Source organism: Bombina bombina, chromosome 6 (genome assembly GCF_027579735.1).
Source record: "Bombina bombina isolate aBomBom1 chromosome 6, aBomBom1.pri, whole genome shotgun sequence".
Classification (NCBI taxonomy): Eukaryota; Metazoa; Chordata; class Amphibia; order Anura; family Bombinatoridae; genus Bombina; species Bombina bombina.
In genome coordinates this window covers 930109166-930120077 of record NC_069504.1, presented here as the reverse complement: position 1 = coordinate 930120077, position 10912 = coordinate 930109166, and the positions used below count along the sequence as shown (strand labels likewise).

General features: G+C 39.5%; 1 protein-coding gene across 1 annotated transcript in view; it reads left to right on the top strand.

Moving 5' to 3' along the window:
* WWC1 (WW and C2 domain containing 1) overlaps window positions 1-9754 on the top strand; it is a 425359-nt gene extending 415605 nt beyond the window's left edge. Inside the window, exon 23 of the mRNA XM_053718574.1 lies at window positions 8183-9754. Within this exon, the coding sequence (XP_053574549.1) occupies window positions 8183-8249 (67 nt within the window). The 3' untranslated portion in view covers window positions 8250-9754. The remainder of the gene's footprint in view (window positions 1-8182) is intronic.
* Window positions 9755-10912: the final 1158 nt, after the last annotated feature.

The following is a 10912-nucleotide window of genomic DNA, read 5'->3' as shown; positions in this document are numbered from 1 at the left end:
ATATATATATACTATGTGTGTGTGTATATATATATATATATACACACACACACACATACATACAGTATACTGTGTGTATGTATATATATATATATATATATATATATATATTTAGACATGTATATGTTTTTATCTATGTTAAAGCCCCTTGCCTGCCTTTTTTTCTAACACCTGAGACTTTATATCTTTGAGCCCTTATAACTTTTTTGTGCAATATTGTTTCAAAATATTTTTTATTATATGGTGTTATTATGAGTGTAACTGCTTTGTAATGTATTTTTGATGTGTTTTGTGACACTTAAGAGTTAACCATAGCTCTAAGGTCACTCTAACCCAATGCGTGTTAACTTCAATTGTGCTCAAGCAATCGTGTTTACTTTCAACTTGTAATATGAGTGAAAAAACCTGATTCACTAACACCCGCAATAAACCCCTTTTCGTTGTGCTCCACTTGTAATCTAACCCAGATTGTTTTATAAGAAAGGGTTTTGATTTTTTATTTCAGATGTTTAACTGACCTTGTGACTATAAATAACCCTTTCCCATTATCTGTAATTTTATTCATGATTTATTTATTGTCATCAGTAACAATATTTATTGTCATCAGTAACTATTCTGGTGTGTTTCATTCTTTTCCTAATCGTAAAACTTACAAGTAAAGATCTCTTGTCTGCAGAAAGGAAGGATTAAAATGATAGAAACCTTCAAATGATAGAAACTGCCAAATCAAGTCTAGGATGAAAGCATTTTATAGAAGAAAAAAAAAGATGAATAATAGATCAAGAGGTTGCAAACTGAAGTTGGAGCACAGAATTTTGAGGAATAATTTGTTTAAAGATAGAAAAAAGTTTGTTTTTTTATATATATATATGCACAATATATATAATCCTGTTAAACAATGGGCTGCTACAAATATGCATACAATGTTTCATAAGCATTTCAAACTGTCATTTCTCCAACATAGGTGTGTCCGGTCCACGGCGTCATCCTTACTTGTGGGATATTCTCTTCCCCAACAGGAAATGGCAAAGAGCCCAGCAAAGCTGGTCACATGATCCCTCCTAGGCTCCGCCTACCCCAGTCATTCTCTTTGCCGTTGTACAGGCAACATCTCCACGGAGATGGCTTAGAGTTTTTTAGTGTTTAACTGTAGTTTTTCATTATTCAATCAAGAGTTTGTTATTTTCAAATAGTGCTGGTACGTACTATTTACTCAGAAACAGAAAAGAGATGAAGAATTCTGTTTGTATGAGGAAAATGATTTTAGCAACCGTAACTAAAATCCATGGCTGTTCCACACAGGACTGTTGAGAGCAATTAACTTCAGTTGGGGGAACAGTTTGCAGTCCTTTGCTGCTTGAGGTATGACACATTCTAACAAGACGATGTAATGCTGGAAGCTGTCATTTTCCCTATGGGATCCGGTAAGCCATGTTTATTACGATTGTAAATAAGGGCTTCACAAGGGCTTATTTAGACTGTAGACCTTTTTTGGGCTAAATCGATTGATATTAACACTTATTTAGCCTTGAGGAATCATTTATTCTGGGTATTTTGATATAATAATATCGGCAGGCACTGTTTTAGACACCTTATTCTTTAGGGGCTTTCCCAAAGCATAGGCAGAGTCTCATTTTCGCGCCGGTGTTGCGCACTTGTTTTTGAGAGGCATGGCATGCAGTCGCATGTGAGAGGAGCTCTGATACTTATAAAAGACTTCTGAAGGCGTCATTTGGTATCGTATTCCCCTTTGGGTTTGGTTGGGTCTCAGCAAAGCAGATACCAGGGACTGTAAAGGGGTTAAAGCTTAAAACGGCTCCGGTTCCGTTATTTTAAGGGTTAAAGCTTCCAAAATTGGTGTGCAATATTTTCAAGGCTTTAAGACACTGTGGTGAAAGTTTGGTGAATTTTGAACAATTCCTTCATGTTTTTTCGCAATTGCAGTAATAAAGTGTGTTCAGTTTAAAATTTAAAGTGACAGTAACGGTTTTATTTCAAAACGTTTTTTGTACTTTCTTATCAAGTTTATGCCTGTTTAACATGTCTGAACTACCAGATAGACTGTGTTCTGAATGTGGGGAAGCCAGAATTCCTATTCATTTAAATAAATGTGTTTTATGTGATAATGACAATGATGCCCAAGATGATTCCTCAAGTGAGGGGAGTAAGCATGGTACTGCATCATTCCCTCCTTCGTCTACACGAGTCTTGCCCACTCAGGAGGCCCCTAGTACATCTAGCGCGCCAATACTCCTTACTATGCAACAATTAACGGCTGTAATGGATAATTCTGTCAAAAACATTTTAGCCAAAATGAACCCTTGTCAGCGTAAGCGTGGATGCTCTGTTTTAGTTACTGAAGAGCATGACGACGCTGATATTAATATCTCTGAAGGGCCCCTAACCCAATCTGAGGGGGCCAGGGAGGTTTTGTCTGAGGGAGAAATTACTGATTTAGGGAACATTTCTCAGCAGGCTGAATCTGATGTGATTACTTTTAAATTTAAATTGGAACATCTCCGCATTTTGCTTAAGGAGGTATTATCCACTCTGGATGATTGTGAAAATTTGGTCATCCCAGAGAAACTATGTAAAATGGACAAGTTCCTAGAGGTGCCGGGGCTCCCAGAAGCTTTTCCTATACCCAAGCGGGTGGCGGACATTGTTAATAAAGAATGGGAAAGGCCCGGTATTCCTTTCGTCCCTCCCCCCATATTTAAAAAATTGTTTCCTATGGTCGACCCCAGAAAGGACTTATGGCAGTCAGTCCCCAAGGTCGAGGGAGCGGTTTCTACTTTAAACAAACGCACCACTACTCCCATAGAGGATAGTTGTGCTTTCAAAGATCCTATGGATAAAAAATTAGAAGGTTTGCTTAAAAAGATGTTTGTTCAGCAGGGTTACCTTCTACAACCCATTTCATGCATTGTCCCTGTCACTACAGCCGCATATTTCTGGTTTGATGAACTGATTAAGGTGCTCGATAGTGACTCTCCTCCTTATGAGGAGATTATGGACAGAGTCAATGCTCTCAAATTGGCTAATTCTTTCACTCTAGACGCCTCTTTGCAATTGGCTAAGTTAGCGGCTAAGAATTCTGGGTTTGCTATTGTGGCGCGCAGAGCGCTTTGGTTGAAATCTTGGTCGGCTGATGCGTCTTCCAAGAACAAGCTACTAAACATTCCTTTCAAGGGGAAAACGCTGTTTGGTCCTGACTTGAAAGAGATTATCTCTGATATCACTGGGGGTAAGGGCCATGCCCTTCCTCAGGATCGGCCTTTCAAGGCAAAAAATAGACCTAATTTTCGTCCCTTTCGTAAAAACGGACCAGCCCAAGGTGCTACGTCCTCTAAGCAAGAGGGTAATACTTCTCAGGCCAAGCCAGCTTGGAGACCAATGCAAGGCTGGAACAAGGGAAAGCAGGCCAAGAAACCTGCCACTGCTACCAAGACAGCATGAAATATTGGCCCCCGATCCGGGACCGGATCTGGTGGGGGGCAGACTCTCTCTCTTCGCTCAGGCTTGGGCAAGAGATGTTCTGGATCCTTGGGCGCTAGAAATAGTCTCCCAGGGTTATCTTCTGGAATTCAAGGGACTTCCCCCAAGGGGGAGGTTCCACAGGTCTCAGTTGTCTTCAGACCACATAAAAAGACAGGCGTTCTTACATTGTGTAGAAGACCTGTTAAAAATGGGAGGGATTCATCCTGTTCCATTGAGAGAACAAGGGATGGGGTTCTACTCCAATCTGTTCATAGTTCCCAAAAAAGAGGGAACGTTCAGACCAATCCTAGATCTCAAGATCTTAAACAAATTTCTCAAGGTCCCATCGTTCAAGATGGAAACCATTCGAACTATCCTTCCTTCCATCCAGGAAGGTCAATTCATGACCACGGTGGATTTAAAGGATGCGTATCTACATATTCCTATCCACAAGGAACATCATCGGTTCCTAAGGTTTGCATTCCTGGACAAACATTACCAGTTCGTGGCGCTTCCTTTCGGATTAGCCACTGCTCCAAGGATTTTCACAAAGGTACTAGGGTCCCTTCTAGCGGTGCTAAGACCAAGGGGCATTGCAGTAGTACCTTACCTGGACGACATTCTGATTCAAGCGTCGTCCCTCCCTCGAGCAAAGGCTCACACGGACATCGTCCTGGCCTTTCTCAGATCTCACGGCTGGAAAGTGAACGTGGAAAAGAGTTCTCTATCCCCGTCAACAAGGGTTCCCTTCTTGGGAACAATTATAGACTCCTCAGAAATGAGGATTTTTTCTAACAGAGGCCAGAAAGACAAAACTTCTGGACTCTTGTCGAATTCTTCATTCCGTTCCTCTTCCTTCCGTAGCTCAGTGCATGGAAGTGATCGGGTTGATGGTAGCGGCAATGGACATAGTTCCTTTTGCGCGCATTCATCTAAGACCATTACAACTGTGCATGCTCAGTCAGTGGAATGGGGACTATACAGACTTGTCTCCAAAGATACAAGTAAATCAGAGGACCAGAGACTCACTCCGTTGGTGGCTGTCCCTGGACAACCTGTCACGAGGGATGACATTCCGCAGACCAGAGTGGGTCATTGTCACGACCGACGCCAGTCTGATGGGCTGGGGCGCGGTCTGGGGATCCCTGAAAGCTCAGGGTCTTTGGTCTCGGGAAGAATCTCTTCTACCGATAAATATTCTGGAACTGAGAGCGATATTCAATGCTCTCAAGGCTTGGCCTCAGCTAGCGAGGACCAAGTTCATACGGTTTCAATCAGACAACATGACGACTGTTGCGTACATCAACCATCAGGGGGGAACAAGGAGTTCCCTAGCGATGGAAGAAGTGACCAAGATTATTCTATGGGCGGAGTCTCACTCCTGCCACCTGTCTGCTATCCACATCCCGGGAGTGGAAAATTGGGAAGCGGATTTTCTGAGTCGTCAGACATTGCATCCGGGGGAGTGGGAACTCCATCCGGAAATCTTTGCCCAAGTCACTCAACTATGGGGCATTCCAGACATGGATCTGATGGCCTCTCGTCAGAACTTCAAAGTTCCTTGCTACGGGTCCAGATCCAGGGATCCCAAGGCGGCTCTAGTGGATGCACTAGTAGCACCTTGGACCTTCAAACTAGCTTATGTGTTCCCGCCGTTTCCTCTCATCCCCAGGCTGGTAGCCAGGATCAATCAGGAGAGGGCGTCGGTGATCTTGATAGCTCCTGCGTGGCCACGCAGGACTTGGTATGCAGATCTGGTGAATATGTCATCGGCTCCACCTTGGAAGCTACCTTTGAGACGAGACCTTCTTGTTCAGGGTCCGTTCGAACATCCGAATCTGGTTTCACTCCAGCTGACTGCTTGGAGATTGAACGCTTGATTTTATCGAAGCGAGGTTTCTCAGATTCTGTTATCGATACTCTTGTTCAGGCCAGAAAGCCTGTAACTAGAAAGATTTACCACAAAATTTGGAAAAAATATATCTGTTGGTGTGAATCTAAAGGATTCCCTTGGGACAAGGTTAAGATTCCTAGGATTCTATCCTTCCTTCAAGAAGGATTGGAAAAAGGATTATCGGCAAGTTCCCTGAAGGGACAGATTTCTGCCTTGTCGGTGTTACTTCACAAAAAACTGGCAGCTGTGCCAGATGTTCAAGCCTTTGTTCAGGCTCTGGTTAGAATCAAGCCTGTTTACAAACCTTTGACTCCTCCTTGGAGTCTCAATTTAGTTCTTTCAGTTCTTCAGGGGGTTCCGTTTGAACCCTTACATTCCGTTGATATTAAGTTATTATCTTGGAAAGTTTTGTTTTTAGTTGCAATTTCTTCTGCTAGAAGAGTTTCAGAATTATCTGCTCTGCAGTGTTCTCCTCCTTATCTGGTGTTCCATGCAGATAAGGTGGTTTTACGTACTAAACCTGGTTTTCTTCCAAAAGTTGTTTCTAACAAAAACATTAACCAGGAGATTATCGTACCTTCTCTGTGTCCGAAACCAGTTTCAAAGAAGGAACGCTTGTTGCACAATTTGGATGTTGTTCGCGCTCTAAAATTCTATTTAGATGCTACAAAGGATTTTAGACAAACATCTTCCTTGTTTGTTGTTTATTCAGGTAAAAGGAGAGGTCAAAAAGCAACTTCTACCTCTCTCTCTTTTTGGATTAAAAGCATCATCAGATTGGCTTACGAGACTGCCGGACGGCAGCCTCCCGAAAGAATCACAGCTCATTCCACTAGGGCTGTGGCTTCCACATGGGCCTTCAAGAACGAGGCTTCTGTTGATCAGATATGTAGGGCAGCGACTTGGTCTTCACTGCACACTTTTACCAAATTTTACAAGTTTGATACTTTTGCTTCTTCTGAGGCTATTTTTGGGAGAAAGGTTTTGCAAGCCGTGGTGCCTTCCATTTAGGTGACCTGATTTGCTCCCTCCCTTCATCCGTGTCCTAAAGCTTTGGTATTGGTTCCCACAAGTAAGGATGACGCCGTGGACCGGACACACCTATGTTGGAGAAAACAGAATTTATGTTTACCTGATAAATTTCTTTCTCCAACGGTGTGTCCGGTCCACGGCCCGCCCTGGTTTTTTAATCAGGTCTGATAATTTATTTTCTTTAACTACAGTCACCACGGTACCATATGGTTTCTCCTATGCTATTATTCCTCCTTAACGTCGGTCGAATGACTGGGGTAGGCGGAGCCTAGGAGGGATCATGTGACCAGCTTTGCTGGGCTCTTTGCCATTTCCTGTTGGGGAAGAGAATATCCCACAAGTAAGTATGACGCCGTGGACCGGACACACCGTTGGAGAAAGAAATTTATCAGGTAAACATAAATTCTGTTTTTGTTACTAACATTTGCATTACTTTGCTGACTAAGGACCCCGTGAAAAGTATTTTAAGCATGTTTATGTTCTCTCTCTTGCTGTAGGCCATTTAGTAATCAATTTTACTTATTTATTTAAAATGCCTCCTAATCATGTAGCATTTCATGTGTGCTCCTCCACTGATCAAGCAATTGCAGTGTAGAATGTTGTAGGGTCAGGGCTTTGAATCGTGCAGGATACACTTCAGCCTCTTCAGGGGCAGTTGGAGCAGTGAGTTTTCATCATATATTCCAGCATATAATCCAAATAGCAACAGTCTTTTAACACTGGATCATTCTAGTGTATTTCACTCCAGCACTTTCCTTCACCTTAATGGCACAGATCTCGCTCATTACTCACTTAACGAGACCTTTATAGCCTTAACATACTCCAGGTGAATTGAATCAAATTAATTAGCACAGTAAGAAAGGACCCAGTAAAATCTGGACTGGATCCTGTACAAACAATCAATGCCTGTATTATCCCACATATCAGGGTAGTGATTTCCTAAAACACTGGCTCCTAAATATTTTAGCGCAGTTTCGGCTTGTGCTCAAGCGCATACTATAACTTTCAACTTGTAATACCAGCACAAATTAGTGCAGTTGCAATATCCATTGAAAGTATAGGCTGCACTGGAGCAAAGTAGGACACGCTAACCCTCCTCTTTTTAACGGCTTTACCATGGACTTGTGATATCAACATTGTGTATTAATCGTAGCAATATTGGTTATCACATATGCACTATCATTAGCACGCCACTTGTAATCTGGCTCGTTGTTGGTAACAGATTAGAGAATGTACTTCATTAGCATATCCCTTTAAGTGATGTGTGAATTTGACACTTTTAGCTCTGTGAACATCAGTAAATCCTTAACATCAGAGTATCTGCGATGTTGAGAGGATTAGTATATGGTTCAATGGCTTCAGAGCTGTTTATGACTTAATTTCCACTATAAGAATGAGTTAGTCATGACACATACAGAGCGGATAGCTTCATTTCATTCTTGTTGCATGTTATTCGTCATTTCATTAAAACATGTATATCTATAAACATTTATCCTTAAAAATAACATTCTTAAGTAGAAACATAATTATTTAGCAGATTTGGATACACATTTCACAAAAATGGTTGGTTTTATTTTTCTTGTCTAAATCATCTTGAAAGTAAAACTTGCGATAGATAGATGATTGATAGATCCAACATACTTTTAGAGCAGAGAGAATATATATTTTGGAGATTTTTATTTTGTTTTATTTATTAATGTATTTATGTTAAAACAATAATAAAAAACATGATGCATCTAAAAAGTGAAACTAAAACTATGTTGATTTTTTTTGCAGGGAGAAGATGGCATTTTTCACCCGTCCGAGAATAAACATTCCAACTCTTACAGCAGATGATGTTTAACATACCAGAAAGTATTTTATTTTTATGTTTCTGTACTGAGCACCTCTGCAAAAGAATGTGTCCTTTTGTAGGAGAAATTCAATTTCGTGGTGTTATGAAGATACAGAGTTTATATGAAGATACAGAGTTTATTGTCAGTTGATGTTATCTGTTTTAACTCATTCAGAGTTAAAAGCGGATTAAAGGGACACAAAGGTTTGATTTTTTAAATTTCATTAATAGATACACTTAAGTGAAATAAAAAAAAAACCCAGTTGTTCACATGCATTAAAATGATTTCTTCTGTTTTTACCTTTATGCTTAAATATTTGCTAACTCTCACAAGCACAGCATATATTTGTCAATCACACAAGCATACAATCATAAGTGTCGTGAACATATTTTTGCCTCTGGTATATACATAATGAGTGCATGTGACACCTTTGGGGTCGATTTATCAAAGGCTTTGCAAGCCTTTTGACCCCATACGACTGCAGGTTCTCACAAGAGAACCTGCACGCCGTATTTGACAAGCAGCAGTCATCAGACCGCTGCTTTCCTAACCTTTCACCACCTCTAAAGTGGTGAATTTCAATCTCCCTGGAATAGTCCGACCGGGGAGACTGACAGCTCCTGCCCTCGCGTGATTGGCTGTGGGTGGGATTGCATGCGAGCGCAAAATAGTGCTTGTGTGCAATGCTGTATTCCATCAGGAGAATTCAGCCCACCAGAGGCGAGCTGTGGCGGACAGCGGCACATATGTGCACCCCTGTCCGTCTCAGCTTCATAAATCGCCCCCTTTGTATTCACTGTGTATGTACCACAGACCTATACAGCACTCTTGCATTCAGTTGACAGGAGTCTCCTTTTATATTAAAAAGTAGGTAAAAGGGAAAATATATTTAATGCATATTTATACTTAGTATTCTTTTTTATTTCCATGTGGTATACGTATTAATGAAAACGAAAATCGGACTTTTCGATCTCTCTAAGGTGTTAAACATCTATTCATCACTAATAAATTAAAATGTACAGACTGTATTTTTTTGTTTTTAGCTTGAGAATTTCTACAAAACCAGCATTACTTTTCCAAGGATGTATAGATTGTATATTTAGGATTATGTTTTGTGACAGAGCTTTTTAAAAATGTTCAGATGCTGTTATGAATTTTGTACAGATGTACAATAAAGAGAGGTTTTATTGCAATAAAATTTAAATTAAATAAACCTCATTTCTTTAAAAAAAAAAAAATCTAAATAGATCATGTGTTATACTGGACTCTCGATCCATTTTTGCCCCGTGAAGTATTTTGTATCAGACATTCTAGACTATAGTGATGTACAAATTTTTTTTTCAAAGAATCTAGGGCTGTATTTTTAGATTCCCTTTAGTGTGGAAAGATAAATGTTTAAAATGAAATATAACTTTGTACCTAAAATTGGATTAAATAAACACTAATATACTTTAAAAGGTGCATACACAAGGTCAAAATCAATTTTTTTAATAAAATCATTCTTTATGTTTTTTTTGCTTTGTGATTTGTAAATTAGATCAATCAAAGAGATTCAAAATATGAAACAAGGTTTTTTTTTGTGCATAATAAACATGAAAATGTATCACTCAAAATTGTAGGGGGGAACCAAGACACAATAAAAGCAGAAAACCTCTTTCTGACTAATGCAGTTGAAGTATGTATCTCACTTATGAGCAGATCTTCAGGAGGTTTATTATAAGTCATTTTATCAGTAACCTATCATCTATTTAGATAAGGGATTTTGTATATGAGAAAAAAATGAAAATGTTTTTTTTAGCGCTTCATTTTAAAATAAATGAAAACCTAAAAGTATAGTAGGCCTGAGGTACTGTGCCTAATAGATAAGCTGGCATTGACAATAATAATAATAGTGGGAGTAGGTTAGATGATGGAAGCCATAGACAGAGGTAGAGAACACAGGAGACTACCATCATAAAAGAGGAAGCAAATAAAATGTGCTCATATCTGTGGAGTACAAGCTGTCGATTGTTTCTTTGTGATTTATATTTTACTTCTTACAGTAAAAATAAATAGCCATCTGTTCTGTATTTTGCAAGGTAGTGACTGTCTTATATATCCAGTGATCTATGCAAAAGAAGGATATATAGGTTGTGTTTAAAATAAAGAAGGAAATAAATCTAAGAATATGTAGTAAGGGTCCTCCAAAAGTGCCCCTGCATCTTTTTTGCATAACCTACTTTATGGCCTGGAAGAATCCTTTGTTACAACATTTTTTTGGATGCAAATAAGCTCACCCATAAATTAAATCTGTTACTATTTTAAAACTAACAAGATGTTCATGCCTGTACACAGTTGGTCTCACTGGCTAATAAGAACAATCCTCAAGGTTCTAATAGTGACACCACTCACAGCTGAGTTTTTTTTTTAACACAGGTACATCCATTTAAAAAAAAACTGTCACACATTTATGCCCTTGTACAAATAGAAGAAAAAAAACATATATAAAGAAAATACAAAAAGTATTTTAGAAATTAGACAATATGTGCAAGGTTTTAAAATGTCATATGTCAGTGCCAAAAACACTATTGCCTAGATTTAGAGTTTTGTCAGTAAAAACTTGCGGAGCTAACGCTCCTTTTTTTTCAGCGCACCCTTAAGCCAACGCTGGTATTACGAGTTTTCTGAATGG